The sequence below is a fragment of the Diplotaxodon limnothrissa genome, linkage group LG3 (genome assembly GCF_057381915.1).
Source record: "Diplotaxodon limnothrissa isolate DT_005_m linkage group LG3, D_limnothrissa_male_GT1.1, whole genome shotgun sequence".
In the NCBI taxonomy this organism is placed as follows: Eukaryota; Metazoa; Chordata; class Actinopteri; order Cichliformes; family Cichlidae; genus Diplotaxodon; species Diplotaxodon limnothrissa.
The window spans coordinates 14,405,155-14,424,815 of record NC_140598.1 but is presented as its reverse complement, the minus strand read 5'-3'; the positions used below and the strand labels follow the sequence as shown (position 1 = coordinate 14,424,815).

The following is a 19,661-nucleotide window of genomic DNA, read 5'->3' as shown; positions in this document are numbered from 1 at the left end:
TTGTGGTTCCTGGAAGGAAAAACACGACTTTTGCAAGTCTTTGTCCTGTTTTTATGAGAAATGTACGACTTTACTGTGAAACATTCAGATTTTTTTTCTCTTGTTGTGTTTGTTTGAAGCTGCTTCCTGTTGGCTTCAGCTGTTTGGAGTTTCCATTTTCTAAACTTCTACATTCTGAACCTTCTTCAGCTCTGAACAGATGATGAAACACTGAATGATTTCAAGCTCACACTTTGTCTAATAAACTTACATCTTTCATTCTTTATACAGATTGATGGACTGTGGTTTGTCAGAGATCAGCTGTGATTATCTGGCAGCAGCACTGAAGTCCAACCCCTCCCATCTGAGACAGCTGGACCTGAGCTCCAACAACAAGCTGCAGGATTCAGGAGTGAAGCATCTGTGTGGTTTCCTGGAGAGTCCAGGATGTGGACTTGAAACTCTGAGGTCAGTCAGCATGTTTTAGTTGTGCTGAGATGAATATGATGTGAAATATGATGTGAAAGTTGTGCTGACACTAAACTGCAGACTTCTTACTTGGCTCTCGGCGAAGGCGGTCGCACTTTTCTCCTCTCCTCCTTCCCCTTATCTTCCCTGCTTAGCCTCTTGTGTCCTGTCTTGTCTCGTGTGCACTACTTTTCCCTGGAACAGTCTCTCACTGTCGTTCTCTAAAACCTAATAGAGAATTATGGATTTGATCAACTGGTCTCTGAACGCTATTGACACCCTCTTCTCAACGAGAAGTCTGGGCTCGGGAGAGCCCGAGTGGCCTGGAGGGACTTTCCCTGCCGGATACACGATGGATGGGTGGCAAACCTGGAGGATCTTGTGCCTGGCGGGACTGTCTATCGAGGACGCTGAGGATATTTACCTATTCGGAACCATGATAACGGGGTTCTTGCTGATCGGAGCTGGCTTGGCCCTGACTTATCGGAGAAATAAGAGAGCGGAACCGGCTGTTCAAACTCCCCCTAAGCTGACCGCTGGAATTGAAGCGATGGGGCGAGGCGCGGCCTCCCACACCGAACGCAGCATGGTTAACACCTTGGAGACGCTTACAGCTGCCGTGAAGACTCAAACTAACACCATTGAGCGTATGATGAGATACATCAGAGAGGGGCCTGCTCACAATAACACCCTTGAGCGAAAGTTGGATAACATCGCAGAACGGCTCACTGCAGCTGTGGGGTCTCAGAACCAAAAGAATGACAACACCACGGAACAGAAGCTTGATACCATCATGGGGAGGCTCGCAGCGCTCCAACGGGAAATCGAGGCCCCAGTGTCAGAGTGCTAAATTCGCTGCTCGCATAAAGGAGAAATCAACAATATTCTACATTTGGACACCACGGCGCCAGCTGCTAGGCCCAAGGCTGGAGCCCACCAAAACAACTCCCTGATAACGACTGTGTGATGACTATTCTTCCCATCCCATGAAGGACACCTGGATCGGCTGGAGGACTGTTTACTTAGCCTGATACGGCGAAGGACACTGTCTCAGCTGAACTATGGACACGCACACACATACACTTACACTGATAAGCACGCACTCATCCCCCTCCCTTCCAAACGCCTTCGATGCTTGTTCCTGTGGGGGAAGGCAGCGGGTCTGCGTGCCGCGCTGAAATGATAGCATGGTGCAGGACGACTGCTGTGTTCCTTCGAATCACCCCCCACCCCCTATCCATCCCCTGTGGCTTGTCATGTGCTCTGATGTTGTGATGTGGACATTAATGTGCTCTCTGTGCAGAGGAGTTTTTTTGTTTCCTGTTCTCATGCTGTCCTCCCATAGGCTGCCCAGCGTGTGAAGAGGTCTCTTTTTTTCCTCTTGTACTTTTCCCAATGTTGTGTAATTTTTTCAGTGTTATTCTCTCAACGCTGCCGGTCTCCGACTGTATTCCCATGTGATGTCTTGTTGTTGTGTGTGTAAGTCGGGGGGGGTCCTATTCCTCTGTGGGGCAACCTGCATATGGCCAATAAAGCATTCATTCATTCATTCATTCACATCAGGCTGATATTATACTGATCCACACTGAGGATCTTCATGGTAAAGTCTGTTTTCTTCTTCTCTGGTTTAGTCCATTGACTGCAGCAGAACAATGTTCACATTTCAAACAGTGAGACTCAACGTATGGCCCGCGGCCCACACGCGGCCTGCCCACCTTTCCTGATTCAGAGAGAGGGGACCCTGATTAACTGTGTAGTGTTCTTCCTCACAGTTCTAAGTATCAGACACAACAATGAATAATCCACAGCTGACTGTCTTTAGCAGGTCAAAGGTCACGGCACACAGCAGACAGTGGGAAATATTATAATTCTGATCATTTATCAGCACATATCCATATGTATAAAAACAAAGCTGACACTGTGAGACTTGATCAGAGGTGTGATCATCACAGCAGAGGCCTTTGTGTCAAAGTCACTGAGGATCAAACAGAAACACATGAAGCAGATTTTCCTGTTCTGGCTTTTTATAGCAGATAACCTTCAAAATATTCTGCAGTCCATCAAAAACTGAAGCAAACCATGAATCAACATGTGAACATGAGCTGATGCTGCTGAAGTGAAGCAAAGTTACAGAGGTTTGATTACAGACACAGCTGAGAGTTTGTAATCTGTCATCATTTTAAAAGGTTTACATTTCTTCAGTATTGAACAGCAGAAATGAGGCTTTGTTTTGGGAGGCCGACAGCAGTGAACACAACAGCAGACTGGTGCGTAATAAGCAGTGAATAATGCAGGAAACAGATTTTTGAAGGTAAACTGTTCTTGAAGTACACTGAGAGAGAGAGAGCTGTGCAGGAAGTAAACGTCAAAGTCAGAGAGAATTCATGACGATGTTCATCAAACGTAAAGCGTAGTTTGGATCTTCTTCTGCTGCTGGTTCACTCAGTTTTGGTTGGAGACAGATGAAACCTGCAGCTTCAGGATCTGTGAGCTGTCCACTTTCAGCCCCGACGGCGTGTCCGTGTACGTGCCGTCGAGTGAACGATCCACGCTCTGTGTTTCCATCTTTGTGTGTTTAGCTGCTCTCATTTACTGTTTTATCTGTTTGCTTGTTGTTGAAATACTTTTGGGAGCTTTAACCTGAGATTCTGGCAAAATACATTTATATTAAAAATCGATTCAGGATTGAATGAATCAACATCGCTTTATTCAAATTAAAACCATTTAAATAGGAAAATCCATTTTTTACACCCGCCTCTAATGCTGGGTAATGTCAGCTGGTCCATGTGCAGCTGGCTGTGAGGCTCAGGGAGCGTCTACAAAGTGCAACACTGAAAGAACATCATCCATAAATATTGAGTAATAACTCAAGGTTCAAGGTTCTTTATTTGTCACATGCATAGTTATTGTAGAATATATATATACTGGAAGTGCTGGGTATACAAGTCTGGCCTAAGTCTTCGGTCAGAAAGACTGCAGCAGTCCAGGAGTTTAGTTCACCGTCTTTAATGGAGCTTCACAGAAGATATGCACTGATAATTGTGGCAGGTGCAGTATCGGTGACTATAAGCATGGTTGTCTGGAAACAGAAACAGGTAACACTATAATTATCAGGCTCAAAGACAACCAAGCAACAATCAGAACACATCATCTACTCAGACACAGCAATATTTTACAATGTCCACAAGGGGTCGCCGTAAGACCAGAAGTTGGCTAAATAGCACATATCTTCCCAGTTGCTAGTACTAAGGCAAGCATGTGGCAAGCTAACAACAGTTAAACTAAACAATAAACAACAGAAAAATCCTTTAACCGCGGGATATAATCATTGGGGGAGATTCTGGCCACTGGTATTAACTTAGTGCTAGTTAATTAAATAATTAAATAAACCTACTAACGTGGTAGCAGTGTACTGAAGCATAACTTTAGCTTAAACATACACAAAAAACTATAACTATTATCATACCAGTTAACCTGTCAAAGGCAATAACACTTACAGTCTCATTAACGCACACGGAATCACACAAACTGCGATACAACTGCCATGCTCTGCTGTTGCTTTTCGTCCCTCACTCTCCCTCTGCGTGATGCGCACATGATCACTGGTGCGCTCATTTGGGTGCGCTTGGTTCTTGCCTCTAGACATCCTGAGGCCGAGTCAGCAGGGAATTTGCACAGTTATACAAGTATAACACACAGTGAAATGTAGCCTGACACGCTCCTCGACATGTGCAAAAATTGGGGGGGGGGGGGGGGGGTGTAGAGGAAGAACATTATATACATATATATATATAAAAACACCCAGCACGCCCCTGCGGGCGGTTTATCCTTCAAGCTCGGGTCCTCTACCAGAGGCCTGGGAGCTTGAGGGTCCTGCGCAGTATCTTAGCTGTTCCCAGGACTGCGCTCTTCTGGACAGAGATCTCCGATGTTATTCCCAGGATCTGCTGGAGCCACTCGCCTAGCTTGGGAGTCACCGCACCTAGTGCTCCGATTACCACGGGGACCACCATTACTTTCACCCTCCACATCCTCTCGAGCTCTTCTCTGAGCCCTTGGTATTTCTCCAGCTTCTCGTGTTCCTTCTTCCTGATATTGCTGTCATTCGGAACCGCTACATCGATCACTACGGCCGTCTTCTTCTGTTTGTCTACCACCACTATGTCCGGTTGGTTAGCCACCACCATTTTGTCCGTCTGTATCTGGAAGTCCCACAGGATCTTAGCTCGGTCATTCTCCACCACCCTTGGGGGCATCTCCCATTTTGACCTCGGGACTTCCAGGTTATACTTGGCACAGATGTTCCTGTACACTATGCCGGCCACTTGGTTATGGCATTCCATGTATGCCTTGCCTGCTAGCATCTTGCACCCTGCTGTTATGTGCTGGATTGTCTCTGGGGCATCTTTACACAGCCTGCACCTGGGGTCTTGCCTGGTGTGATAGACCCCAGCCTCTATGGATCTTGTGCTCAGAGCTTGTTCTTGTGCTGCCATGATTAGTGCCTCTGTGCTGTCTTTCAGTCCAGCTTTGTCCAGCCACTGGTAGGATTTCTGGATATCAGCCACCTCCTCTATCTACCGGTGGTACATACCGTGCAGGGGCCTGTCCTTCCATGATGGTTCCACGTCTCCCTCCTCTTTCTTGGGTTTCTGCTGCCTGAGGTATTCACTGAGCACTCGGTCAGTTGGGGCCATCTTCCCAATGTATTCTTGGATGTTCGTTGTCTCATCCTGGACTGTGGTGCTGACACTCACCAGTCCCCGGCCCCCTTCCTTCCGCTTAGCGTACAGCCTCAGGGTGCTGGACTTGGGGTGAAACCCTCCATGCATGGTAAGGAGCTTTCTTGTCTTTATGTCAGTGGCTTCTATCTCCTCCTTTGGCCAGCCTATTACCCCAGCAGGGTACCTGATCACGGGCAGGGCGTACGTGTTGATGGCCCGGATCTTGTTCTTACCATTCAGCTGACTCCTCAGGACTTGCCTGACCCTCTGCAGGTACTTGGTGGTTGCAGCCTTTCTAGCGGCCTCTTCATGGTTCCCATTTGCCTGCGGGATCCCCAGGTACTTGTAACTGTCCTCTATGTCTGCAATGTTGCCTTCTGGTAGTTCAATCCCCTCAGTTCTGACTACCTTCCCTCTCTTTGATACCATCCGACTACACTTCTCCAGTCCAAACGACATTCCAATGTCATTGCTGTATAGCCTGGTAGTGTGGATCAGTGAATCGATGTCTCGTTCACCCTTGGCATACAGCTTGATGTCATCCATGTACAGGAGGTGGCTGACAACTGCTCCGTTCCGTAGTCGGTATCCGTAGCCAGTCTTGTTAATGATCTCACTGAGGGTGTTCAGGCCTATGCAGAACAGCAGTGGGGACAGAGCATCTCCTTGGTAGATCCCGCACTTGATGGTGACTTGTGCTATGGGCTTGGAGTTGGCCTCTAGTGTTGTACGCCACATCCCCATTGAGTTCCTGATGAAGGCTCTTAGGGTCCCATTGATCTTGTACAATTCTAGGCATTCCAGTATCCAGCTGTGGGGCATTGAGTCATAGGCCTTCTTGTAATCAATCCAGGCAGTGCACAGGTTGGTCAGTCTGGTCTTGCAGTCTTGGCTGATTGTTCTGTCTACCAGTAGCTGGTGTTTTGCGCCTCTGGTATTCTGGCCAATTCCTTTCTGTGTCCCGCTCATGTATTGACCCATGTGCCTGTTCATCTTAGCCGATATGATGCCTGACAGGAGCTTCCATGTAGTACTGAGGCAGGTTATTGGTCGGTAGTTGGAGGGGACCCGTCCCTTCTTGGGGTCCTTGGGGATCAGGACCGTCCGGCCTTCAGTTAGCCATTCCGGGTGTCTCTCGCTAACTAGCAGCTGGTTCATTTGTGCTGCCAGACGCTCGTGGAGTGTAGTCAGCTTCTTCAGCCAGTAGGCGTGAACCATGTCGGGCCCTGGTGCTGTCCAACTCTTCGTACTGGAGACCCTTTCTTGGATATCTGCCACTGTGATGGTTACTGGACCCTGTTCAGGGAGGTCGCTGTGGTCTGCCCTCAGATCCTCTAGCCACTGAGCATTGCCGTTATGGGTTGCATCCTTCTCCCATATGCTCTTCCAGTATTGCTCCGTCTCCAGCCTTGGTGGTGCTGTTCTCTTATTGTTCCCTTGCCACTGAGAGTACACCTTTGCTGGTTCTGTGGAGAACAGCTGGTTCATTCTCCTGCCTTCTATCTCTCTGGTGTACCTCCTCAAGCGGCTGGCCAAGGCTGTGAGTCTTTGCTTGGCAGTTTCCAAGGCCTCAGGTATGGACAGCTTGCTGTATTTCTTAGGCACCTTATTTGTCGCACCTTGCTGCAACTCCGTTAGTTGGCTAACCTCCCTCCGTGCTACTTTGATCTTGCCCTCTAGCCTCCTTCTCCATGGAGGGTACTGCCCCTTGTCGCTTTTCAACTTGTAGCCAAGCATCTCACTGATCACTGCTGCCGTATTGTAGATCAGCTTGTTAGTGTCGGTAATCGTGGTTGTAGGTATTGCCCGTAGTGCTGCATTAACATCATCTAGCAGACCTTCTGAGGGTACTTCACGTAATCTTGGTAACCGGCTACAGGGGATCCAGGTTTCAAGCTTGGCCATGATCCTATTTTTCAGGTCAGTTCCTCTCGCACTCAACGATCCTTCTCCTATCGCACTTGGGGCTATGTACCCAATCTCGGGTGGGGGTGATGATATCGCCCCCCTGACCTGGCGTCCTGACTCCTCCTTGCCGTAGCATTTGTGTTGTACCTCGTCAATCTCTAGCTGTGAGAGCAGTCCCTTCTTTCGAATGTTGGAACACTGAGCTACTAGTTGTTTCGCCGTCATTGTGGATGTTGGGTATCGAAGAATCCATAGGTCCCTCATCCTATTCATGTAGCCCCTTCCGCCGGGGTTACTTGCGTAGTAGCATTCCAACAACGCCCTGTTTTCGTCTCTTGCCCACCGATGCCTTCTTGTTCCAGTAGCCCACTTTTCATCAGGGTGCCCTGGTTCCTCAACACCTGACGCGGACCTTGTTGATCTGGGCGACGTCGGATCAATGGCACCCAACACCACTGTGTCGTCAGCAAACTTCACAATGGTGTTGGAGCCATGGGTGGCCACACAGTCTGAAGTGTAGAGGGAGTAGAGCAGTGGCGAGAGGACACATCCCTGAGGTGCTCCTGTGTTGATGGTGATGCTGTTGGAGAAGCACCTGCCCACCCTCACCACCTGAGTTCTGCCAGTGAGGAAGTCCAACACCCATGCACACAGACGGCTGTTAAGTCCCAGATCCCTCAGCTTTGTGAACAGTCTGCAGGGCACTATTGTGTTAAACGCTGAACTGTAATCAACAAACAGCATTCGCACATAGTTACCCTGTTTCTTGTCCACATGGCTGAGAGTGGTGTGTAGGACGTGGGCGATGCCATCCTCTGTGGATCTGTTGGATCTGTAGGCGAACTGCAGCGGATCTGTGGTGTCTGGGATGGAGGAGGAGATGATGTTCTTCAGCAGTCTCTCAAACACCTTCATTACTACCGAGGTCAGTGCAACTGGCCAGTAATCGTTCAGGGATGAGGGTTTGCTGTTCTTGGGCACAGGGATGATGGTGGATCTTTTGAAGCATGTGGGGACCACAGACTTCGCCAGGGACTCGTTGAAGATGTAAGTGAACACACCTGCTAGCTGGTCAGCACAGCAGCGCAGTAGACGGCCGGTGATGCCGTCTGGCCCCGCCGCTTTCCTTGTGTTCACTCTCCTCAGTGCCGCTCTGACGTCATGCTCCGCGATGCTGGTCACCGGTCTCTCGCTGATGACGTCACTGTCCTCGGTAGTCATGCGGTAGATAGCATTAGCCGCCTGGCTAACCTCGAAACGGGCGTAGAACCGATTCAGCTCGTTGGTGAATGCAGAGTCGGCGTTGATCGGCGCAGTGTCCCTGGCTTTGTAGTCCGTAATGGTGCGTAGTCCGTGCCACATACTCCGTGTGTCGCCCTGGTGGAAGCGGGACTCCACACGTTCCCGGTACCGGCGTTTGGCATCTCTCACCGCGCGCCGCACGCCGTATGAGGCCGCTTTGTAGGCGCTCATATCGCCAGTGGCGAGACCCGCGTTGTAGGAGGCGGTCCTGGCGTTTACTGCAGTGCGGATCGATCTGTCCATCCACGGTTTCTGGTTTGGGAATGTGGTGACTCTCGCAGTAGGGATAATCTCCTCCGCTAGCATATTGACGAAGCATACTGCTACTTCCGTAAACTCGTCGATGTCGACTGCGCATGCTCTGAACATGTCCCAGTCTACGTCGTTGAGTGCGTCCTGTAGCGTAGCTTCTGATTGGGCAGTCCACCGTTTTACTTCCCTCGTGGTCACGTCTTCCCTCCGTATGCTTTGTTTATACTGGGGAATGAGGAAGATGGCGTTGTGGTCAGACTTCCCAAAAGCCGGGTGTGAGACAGCTTTGTAGCCCTGCTTGTATGGCGTGTAGCAGTGATCCAAAATCCGATCCCCTCTCGTTGGACACGAGACATGCTGGTAAAAGTTTGGCATGACTTGTCTGAGGTTTGCTTTGTTAAAGTCTCCTGCTACAATGAGGGCTGCGCCCGGGTCCTTGTTTTGAAGCGAGCTCAGCACATCATGTAATTTGGACAAAGCCATACCTATGTCCGCTTGGGGTGGGATGTAGACCACCGTGGCGATGACTGAGTTGAACTCACGGGGCAGATAGAAAGGGCGGCACTTAATGCTCAGGAACTCCAGATGTGGCGAGCAGCCGCTGGAGAGAGTAGAAATGCTCCTGGCATCACACCACTTTCTGTTTACCATGAAACACACTCCTCCACCTTTGGTTTTGTTCGACTCTGCCGTTCTGTCCACGCGGAGCACAAAGAATGAATCCGACGGAGTTACGGCCTGGTCCGGCACGGTGGGGGTCAGCCATGTCTCCGTGAAGCACAGAATGTTGCAGTCCCTCATGTCACGTTGGAAGGTGACCCTTGCTCTTAGGTCATCGAGCTTGTTCTCCATGGATTGTACATTGGCCAGTAGGATACTGGGCAGTGGTGCGCGATGCGCCTGCTGTCTCAGTCTGTTCTTAATACCAGCGCGTTTTTGCCGGCGCTTCTTTGTTCTGCGCCTCGGATGAGCGGCCCGTCCTTTGTTGTTCTCTGCGCCGCGTAGAATCTCTGGCGGCCAGGAAGGGTCAGGTTTAAAAGTGTCCAAGATTAGATGTGCAACCTTGGCACCGATGTTTACAAGTGATCCGCTGTCGTATACTATAAGACTAGAGGATTTTGGGATGTAAACCAGAGCAAAAAAAAAAAAAAACTGGACTCTCATACAGCGAGACTCAAATGCCTTTAAACATCAGCTTATCCTTCTGATCCAAATCCAACACTGAGTTTGTAAAAACATGTTTGTCAATCATTTTGTTTGGTTTCTGAGGAAAATGATTCAATAACTTGCTGCTAATACACAACATTTCATCATATTTCCTCATAAGCCTCTCTCGTCTGACCATTTGATCCCATTTGAATTTGCAATAAAGGATCCACAGAGTTTGGTGACAATAATGACAGTAGATGTTTGTGTGAAAGTGCTGGAAGCAAATGAGTGTGTGATGTTCTTTCAGTGTTGCACTTTGTAGACGCTCCCTGAGCACTGGTCTCACAGCCAGCTGCACATAGAGACCAGTGTTGTTAGTCCAGGTCAAAAGATGACTTGTTGGAATGAAAATGAGCTTGTAGTTTGTCTGCTTTAATAATGTGACTGGAAAAAGGTGTTGGACTTCAAATATGTCCATTTCTTTCACACTTCACCTTTAAAAGTGAAGCCTTGTGGTTCCTGGAAGGAAAAACACGACTTTTTTAAGTCTGTGTCCTGTTTTTATGATAAATGTACGACTTTAATGTGAAACATTCAGAGTTTTTTCTCTTGTTGTGTTTGTTTGAAGCTGCTTCCTGTTGGCTTCAGCTGTTTGGAGTTTCCATTTTCTAAACTTCTACATTCTGAACCTTCTTCAGCTCTGAACAGATGATGAAACACTGAATGATTTCAAGCTCACACTTTGTCTAATAAACTTACATCTTTCATTCTTTATACAGATTGTGGGGCTGTGGTTTGTCAGAGATCAGCTGTGATTATCTGGCAGCAGCACTGAAGTCCAACCCCTCCCATCTGAGACAGCTGGATCTGAGCAGGAACTACAACCTGCAGGATTCAGGAGTGAAGCATCTGTGTGGTTTCCTGGAGAGTCCAGGATGTGGACTTGAAACTCTGGGGTCAGTCAGCATGTTTTAGTTGTGCTGAGATGAATATGATGTGAAAGTTGTGCTGACACTAAACTGCAGACATCAGGCTGATATTATACTGATCCACACTGAGGATCTTCATGGTAAAGTCTGTTTTCTTCTTCTCTGGTTTAGTCCATTGACTGCAGCAGAACAATGTTCACATTTCAAACAGTGAGACTCAACGTATGGCCCGCGGCCCACACGCGGCCTGCCCACCTTCCCTGATTCAGAGAGAGGGGACCCTGATTAACTGTGTAGTGTTCTTCCTCACAGTTCTAAGTATCAGACACAACAATGAATAATCCACAGCTGACTGTCTTTAGCAGGCCAAAGGTCACGGCACACAGCAGACAGTGGGAAATATTATAACTCTGATCATTTATCAGCACATATCCATATGTATAAAAACAAAGCTGACACTGTGAGACTTGATCAGAGGTGTGATCATCACAGCAGAGGCCTTTGTGTCAAAGTCACTGAGGATCAAACAGAAACACATGAAGCAGATTTTCCTGTTCTGGCTTTTTATAGCAGATAACCTTCAAAATATTCTGCAGTCCATCAAAAACTGAAGCAAACCATGAATCAACATGTGAACATGAGCTGATGCTGCTGAAGGGAAGCAAAGTTACAGAGGTTTGATTACAGACACAGCTGAGAGTTTGTAATCTGTCATCATTTTAAAAGGTTTACATTTCTTCAGTATTGAACAGCAGAAATGAGGCTTTGTTTTGGGAGGCCGACAGCAGTGAACACAACAGCAGACTGGTGCGTAATAAGCAGTGAATAATGCAGGAAACAGATTTTTGAAGGTAAACTGTTCTTGAAGTACACTGAGAGAGAGAGAGCTGTGCAGGAAGTAAACGTCAAAGTCAGAGAGAATTCATGACGATGTTCATCAAACGTAAAGCGTAGTTTGGATCTTCTTCTGCTGCTGGTTCAGTCAGTTTTGGTTGGAGACAGATGAAACCTGCAGCTTCAGGATCTGTGAGCTGTCCACTTTCAGCCCCGACGGCGTGTCCGTGTACGTGCCGTCGAGTGAACGATCCACGCTCTGTGTTTCCATCTTTGTGTGTTTAGCTGCTCTCATTTACTGTTTTATCTGTTTGCTTGTTGTTGAAATACTTTTGGGAGCTTTAACCTGAGATTCTGGCAAAATACATTTATATTAAAAATCGATTCAGGATTGAATGAATCAACATTGCTTTATTCCAATTAAAACCATTTAAATAGGAAAATCCATTTTTTTACAGCCGCCTCTAATGCTGGGTAATGTCAGCTGGTCCATGTGCAGCTGGCTGTGAGGCTCAGGGAGTGTCTACAAAGTGCAACACTGAAAGAACATCATCCATAAATATTGAGTAATAACTGGACTCTCATACAGCGAGACTCAAATGCCTTTAAACATCAGCTTATCCTGCTGATCCAAGTCCAACACTGAGTTTGTAAAAACGTGTTTGTCAATCATTTTGTTTGGTTTCTGAGGAAAATGATTCAATAACTTGCTGCTAATACACAACATTTCATCATATTTCCTTATAACCCTCTTTTGTCTGACCATTTGATCCCATTTGAATTTGCAATAAAGGATCCACAGAGTTTGGTGACAATAATGACAGTAGATGTTTGTGTGAAAGTGCTGGAAGCAAATGAGTGTGTGATGTTCTTTCAGTGTTGCACTTTGTAGACGCTCCCTGAGCACTGGTCTCACAGCCAGCTGCACATAGAGACCAGTGTTGTTAGTCCAGGTCAGAAGATGACTTGTTGGAATGAAAATGAGCTTGTAGTTTGTCTGCTTTAATCATGTGACTGGAAAAAGGTGTTGGACTTCAAATATGTCCATTTCTTTCACACTTCACCTTTAAAAGTGAAGCCTTGTGGTTCCTGGAAGGAAAAACACGACTTTTTCAAGTCTTTGTCCTGTTTTTATGATAAATGTACGACTTTAATGTGAAACATTCAGAGTTTTTTCTCTTGTTGTGTTTGTTTGAAGCTGCTTCCTGTTGGCTTCAGCTGTTTGGAGTTTCCATTTTCTAAACTTCTACATTCTGAACCTTCTTCAGCTCTGAACAGATGATGAAACACTGAATGATTTCAAGCTCACACTTTGTCTAATAAACTGACGTCTTTCATTCTTTATACAGATTGATGGACTGTGGTTTGTCAGAGATCAGCTGTGATTATCTGGCAGCAGCACTGAAGTCCAACCCCTCCCATCTGAGACAGCTGGAGCTGAGCCTGAACAACAAGCTGCAGGATTCAGGAGTGAAGCATCTGTGTGGTTTCCTGGAGAGTCCAGGATGTGGACTTGAAACTCTGAGGTCAGTCAGCATGTTTTAGTTGTGCTGAGATGAATATGATGTGAAAGTTGTGCTGACACTAAACTGCAGACATCAGGCTGATATTATACTGATCCACACTGAGGATCTTCATGGTAAAGTCTGTTTTCTTCTTCTCTGGTTTAGTCCATTGACTGCAGCAGAACAATGTTCACATTTCAAACAGTGAGACTCAACGTATGGCCCGCGGCCCACACGCGGCCTGCCCACCTTTCCTGATTCAGAGAGAGGGGACCCTGATTAACTGTGTAGTGTTCTTCCTCACAGTTCTAAGTATCAGACACAACAATGAATAATCCACAGCTGACTGTCTTTAGCAGGTCAAAGGTCACGGCACACAGCAGACAGTGGGAAATATTATAATTCTGATCATTTATCAGCACATATCCATATGTATAAAAACAAAGCTGACACTGTGAGACTTGATCAGAGGTGTGATCATCACAGCAGAGGCCTTTGTGTCAAAGTCACTGAGGATCAAACAGAAACACATGAAGCAGATTTTCCTGTTCTGGCTTTTTATAGCAGATAACCTTCAAAATATTCTGCAGTCCATCAAAAACTGAAGCAAACCATGAATCAACATGTGAACATGAGCTGATGCTGCTGAAGTGAAGCAAAGTTACAGAGGTTTGATTACAGACACAGCTGAGAGTTTGTAATCTGTCATCATTTTAAAAGGTTTACATTTCTTCAGTATTGAACAGCAGAAATGAGGCTTTGTTTTCGGAGGCCGACAGCAGTGAACACAACAGCAGACTGGTGCGTAATAAGCAGTGAATAATGCAGGAAACAGATTTTTGAAGGTAAACTGTTCTTGAAGTACACTGAGAGAGAGAGAGCTGTGCAGGAAGTAAACGTCAAAGTCAGAGAGAATTCATGACGATGTTCATCAAACGTAAAGCGTAGTTTGGATCTTCTTTTGCTGCTGGTTCAGTGAGTTTTGGTTGGAGACAGATTGTTATGGCCCGTCTAGGCGCGGCCAGACCACAACATAAAGGGTGATCCATCCCCGTCCAACCCCAAGCAGCACGTCACACACTTAATACTTTGTAACTGTGATTTATTTACAATGAGTGCAGTTAAACAAAGGAAGGGACCATATCATAACTTCAGGGTGAACCTAAGGCCAAAACAAGAGACATAAGGTAGCCTATCTCAGGAATAAATACAACTTACCTACGCAAAAGAACTAACTCAAACGACAATCACTTTCCTCCCTGCCTAAAAAAAAACAGGAGAAAACTGATCAAACAAAAAGGCGGTCCACCCCTACATGCTCTTACATTAACCAACATAGTGACACAGTTAACGGTCTGCCGGTTGGGTTGGGCCATAGATGAACGACATGGCAGTCCCTGGCGGTATCTTCTTATCTGCTGCCAGCCATCCACCCTGGATGCACCAATCATGGAGGAGCACCTGCACACTCAAATTTACATATAATTACGACAACAGTCGTAACACTGATGAAACCTGAAGCTTCAGGATTTGTGAGCTGTCCACTTTCAGCCCCGACGGCGTGTCCGTGTACGTGCCGTCGAGTGAACGATCCACGCTCTGTGTTTCCATCTTTGCGTGTTTAGCTGCTCTCATTTACTGTTTTATCCTCTAATGCTGGGTAATGTCAGCTGGTCCATGTGCAGCTGGCTGTGAGGCTCAGGGAGCGTCTACAAAGTGCAACACTGAAGGAACATCATCCATAAATATTGAGTAATAACTGGACTCTCATACAGAGAGACTCAAATGCCTTTAAGCATCAGCTTATCCTGCTGATCCAAGTCCAACACTGAGTTTGTAAAAACATGTTTGTCAATCATTTTGTTTGGTTTCTGAGGAAAATGATTCAATAACTTGCTGCTAATACACAACATTTCATCATATTTCCTCATAACCCTCTTTTGTCTGACCATTTGATCCCATTTGAATTTGCAATAAAGGATCCACAGAGTTTGGTGACAATAATGACAGTAGATGTTTGTGTGAAAGTGCTGGAAGCAAATGAGTGTGTGATGTTCTTTCAGTGTTGCACTTTGTAGACGCTCCCTGAGCACTGGTCTCACAGCCAGCTGCACATAGAGACCAGTGTTGTTAGTCCAGGTCAGAAGATGACTTGTTGGAATGAAAATGAGCTTGTAGTTTGTCTGCTTTAATAATGTGACTGGAAAAAGGTGTTGGACTTCAAATATGTCCATTTCTTTCACACTTCACCTTTAAAAGTGAAGCCTTGTGGTTCCTGGAAGGAAAAACACGACTTTTTCAAGTCTTTGTCCTGTTTTTATGATAAATGTACGACTTTAATGTGAAACATTCAGAGTTTTTTCTCTTGTTGTGTTTGTTTGAAGCTGCTTCCTGTTGGCTTCAGCTGTTTGGAGTTTCCATTTTCTAAACTTCTACATTCTGAACCTTCTTCAGCTCTGAACAGATGATGAAACACTGAATGATTTCAAGCTCACACTTTGTCTAATAAACTTACATCTTTCATTCTTTATACAGATTGTGGGGCTGTGGTTTGTCAGAGATCAGCTGTGATTATCTGGCAGCAGCACTGAAGTCCAACCCCTCCCATCTGAGACAGCTGGACCTGAGCTGGAACAACAAGCTGCAGGATTCAGGAGTGAAGCATCTGTGTGGTTTCCTGGAGAGTCCAGGATGTGGACTTGAAACTCTGGGGTCAGTCAGCATGTTTTAGTTGTGCTGAGATGAATATGATGTGAAAGTTGTGCTGACACTAAACTGCAGACATCAGGCTGATATTATACTGATCCACACTGAGGATCTTCATGGTAAAGTCTGTTTTCTTCTTCTCTGGTTTAGTCCATTGACTGCAGCAGAACAATGTTCACATTTCAAACAGTGAGACTCAACGTATGGCCCGCGGCCCACACGCGGCCTGCCCACCTTTCCTGATTCAGAGAGAGGGGACCCTGATGAACTGTGTAGTGTTCTTCCTCACAGTTCTAAGTATCAGACACAACAATGAATAATCCACAGCTGACTGTCTTTAGCAGGTCAAAGGTCACGGCACACAGCAGACAGTGGGAAATATTATAATTCTGATCATTTATCAGCACATATCCATATGTATAAAAACAAAGCTGACACTGTGAGACTTGATCAGAGGTGTGATCATCACAGCAGAGGCCTTTGTGTCAAAGTCACTGAGGATCAAACAGAAACACATGAAGCAGATTTTCCTGTTCTGGCTTTTTATAGCAGATAACCTTCAAAATATTCTGCAGTCCATCAAAAACTGAAGCAAACCATGAATCAACATGTGAACATGAGCTGATGCTGCTGAAGTGAAGCAAAGTTACAGAGGTTTGATTACAGACACAGCTGAGAGTTTGTAATCTGTCATCATTTTAAAAGGTTTACATTTCTTCAGTATTGAACAGCAGAAATGAGGCTTTGTTTTGGGAGGCCGACAGCAGTGAACACAACAGCAGACTGGTGCGTAATAAGCAGTGAATAATGCAGGAAACAGATTTTTGAAGGTAAACTGTTCTTGAAGTACACTGAGAGAGAGAGAGCTGTGCAGGAAGTAAACGTCAAAGTCAGAGAGAATTCATGACGATGTTCATCAAACGTAAAGCGTAGTTTGGATCTTCTTCTGCTGCTGGTTCAGTCAGTTTTGGTTGGAGACAGATGAAACCTGCAGCTTCGGGATCTGTGAGCTGTCCACTTTCAGCCCCGACGGCGTGTCCGTGTACGTGCCGTCGAGTGAACGATCCACGCTCTGTGTTTCCATCTTTGTGTGTTTAGCTGCTCTCATTTACTGTTTTATCTGTTTGCTTGTTGTTGAAATACTTTTGGGAGCTTTAACCTGAGATTCTGGCAAAATACATTTATATTAAAAATTGATTCAGGATTGAATGAATCAACATCGCTTTATTCCAATTAAAACCATTTAAATAGGAAAATCCATTTTTTTACACCCGCCTCTAATGCTGGGTAATGTCAGCTGGTCCATGTGCAGCTGGCTGTGAGGCTCAGGGAGCGTCTACAAAGTGCAACACTGAAAGAACATCATCCATAAATATTGAGTAATAACTGGACTCTCATACAGCGAGACTCAAATGCCTTTAAACATCAGCTTATCCTGCTGATCCAAATCCAACACCTAGTTTGTAAAAAGATGTTTGTCAATCATTTTGTTTGGTTTCTGAGGAAAATGATTCAATAACTTGCTGCTAATACACAACATTTCATCATATTTCCTCATAAGCCTCTTTTGTCTGACCATTTGATCCCATTTGAATTTGCAATAAAGGATCCACAGAGTTTGGTGACAATAATGACAGTAGATGTTTGTGTGAAAGTGCTGGAAGCAAATGAGTGTGTGATGTGCTTTCAGTGTTGCACTTTGTAGACGCTCCCTGAGCACTGGTCTCACAGCCAGCTGCACATAGAGACCAGTGTTGTTAGTCCAGGTCAGAAGATGACTTGTTGGAATGAAAATGAGCTTGTAGTTTGTCTGCTTTAATAATGTGACTGGAAAAAGGTGTTGGACTTCAAATATGTCCATTTCTTTCACACTTCACCTTTAAAAGTGAAGCCTTGTGGTTCCTGGAAGGAAAAACACGACTTTTTCAAGTCTTTGTCCTGTTTTTATGATAAATGTACGACTTTAATGTGAAACATTCAGAGTTTTTTCTCTTGTTGTGTTTGTTTGAAGCTGCTTCCTGTTGGCTTCAGCTGTTTGGAGTTTCCATTTTCTAAACTTCTACATTCTGAACCTTCTTCAGCTCTGAACAGATGATGAAACACTGAATGATTTCAAGCTCACACTTTGTCTAATAAACTTACATCTTTCATTCTTTATACAGATTGTGGGGCTGTGGTTTGTCAGAGATCAGCTGTGATTATCTGGCAGCAGCACTGAAGTCCAACCCCTCCCATCTGAGACAGCTGGAGCTGTACGGAAACAAGCTGAAGGATCCAGATGTGAAGCAGCTGTCTGATCTTCAGCAGAGTCCAGACTACAGACTGGAGACTCTGGTGTAAGTAGAGTGATGGAGTGAGTGGGTGGTGCTGTCAGCAATATTGTACTAAACACAGTCAGTATGAAACAAAGATCCAGTGTTTCCTGTAAAGCTGCAGCTTCTCAGTGAAGCTGTGAGAGGAGAATGGTGACAGGCTTCAGGATTGGACACAAACACTTCCTGTTTCTGACCTTCACCATAGTAACAGCTGACACGCTCTGATCAAACGCTGTCAACAGCCAATCAGCTCTCTGAACAAAGCTGCACGCAGACCAATGACTGCATTCATTTCCAAGTTTAAAGCAGTGAAGAACACAGTCTGTAGGTGAGGAAGAATTTAGTGAGAGCAGATGTTTGGATGGAATTCCTCCAGTTAACAGCTGGAACCGTCCATCTGGATTGTTGGGCTTGTTGTTGGGGTTCCTACAGAGCTCAGAGTGGACACACCAAGGTTCTTCTAATGAATGAAAGTCCAAACTCAAACTAGGAGGGAAAAACATTTTCATCAACTTCAATAAAAATCCAAAGATTAGAAAAAGTGAAGCAACAATGAGTCCTAGTACAGTCCCAGCACTGAAGTCCCTGCTGCTCTTTATACTGGATGTGCTGCATCACTGACTGACAGCTGATGAAGAGTCTCTGGAAACACTCGTTTATCTCCTCTGCTCTTCCTTCTTCTCTCTGCAGGTGGAGGCGATGGTAAACAGGACGGTGTGTGTGCTGAGAGAGGAGGAGCTGTGTCCTGATGATCCAGAGAGGTTGAAGCAGCAGCAGCTTGTGTGTAGAGACGCTCTGACTGGGCCATGTTACTGGGAGGTGGAGAGGAGAGCGTCATCCAGCAGTGACTGACAGAGGAATGAGAAGAAGTGCAGATGACTGTCAGTGCTGCAGAGTGAACTGCTCTGAGAACAGCTCCACTGTCAGACACAATGTAGAGTCCAGCATCATCCCTGTGTGTCCCTCTGGATCTGACAGAGGATCATCAGTGTATCTGGACTGCTCTGCTGCTGCTCTGTCCTTCTACAGTCTCTGCACAGTCTCTGTCTGACTCTGGCTTCAGACCCTCCTGGATCAAACTCACCTGGAAAGGCTTTCAAACATCACTCAATAGATTTGAATACAGAATATATTTGATATATACTGTAGATGTACTGTAGAGTTGCAGTTTGTCACTTGTAAATACAGTCTGTGAGCAGCTGTGAGCTGAAAGATCTTTCTAGAAACAGGAAATGTTTTCACTCTTCTGTTGCTTTTTCATATATTTCCACAACATTAATATTGATCCCACCTGTCTCACCTGTTTCATGCTTTTATACATAATAACAGGACACGTGTGATCTGAGCGCTGCTGTGGTTGCTGTGCTGCACGTCTTCATTTAGATAACAGAGACATCTAGTGGTTCAGAGGGAGAACTGCAGGAGGTGGAGCTGTGTTTTAGCGTGGAAAACTTTTTATCTTTTAGGCGCAGATACAAATATGACAAGTATCAGTGTGAGATACAAAAGGTCACATCAGTCAGCAGAGGGAACAGTGATCACACAGCAATGTAAGAATAGAAACATAACAGTGAATCTGGACATGTATAC

At 45.8% G+C, this 19,661-nt stretch overlaps 2 protein-coding genes across 2 annotated transcripts in view; both read left to right on the top strand.

The window, feature by feature from the left end:
- Positions 1–18,997, top strand: part of LOC146634633 (protein NLRC3-like) — a 29,249-nt gene extending 10,252 nt beyond the window's left edge. Inside the window, exons 7-10 of the mRNA XM_085378012.1 lie at positions 10,562–10,738; positions 12,895–13,071; positions 17,919–18,090; positions 18,939–18,997. Coding sequence (XP_085234138.1) covers positions 10,562–10,738; positions 12,895–13,071; positions 17,919–18,090; positions 18,939–18,950 — 538 coding nt within the window. The 3' untranslated portion in view covers positions 18,951–18,997. The remainder of the gene's footprint in view (positions 1–10,561; positions 10,739–12,894; positions 13,072–17,918; positions 18,091–18,938) is intronic.
- LOC146634628 (protein NLRC3-like) overlaps positions 1–19,661 on the top strand; it is a 223,074-nt gene that overhangs the window by 113,105 nt on the left and 90,308 nt on the right. The gene's annotated exons all lie outside the window — the stretch shown is intronic.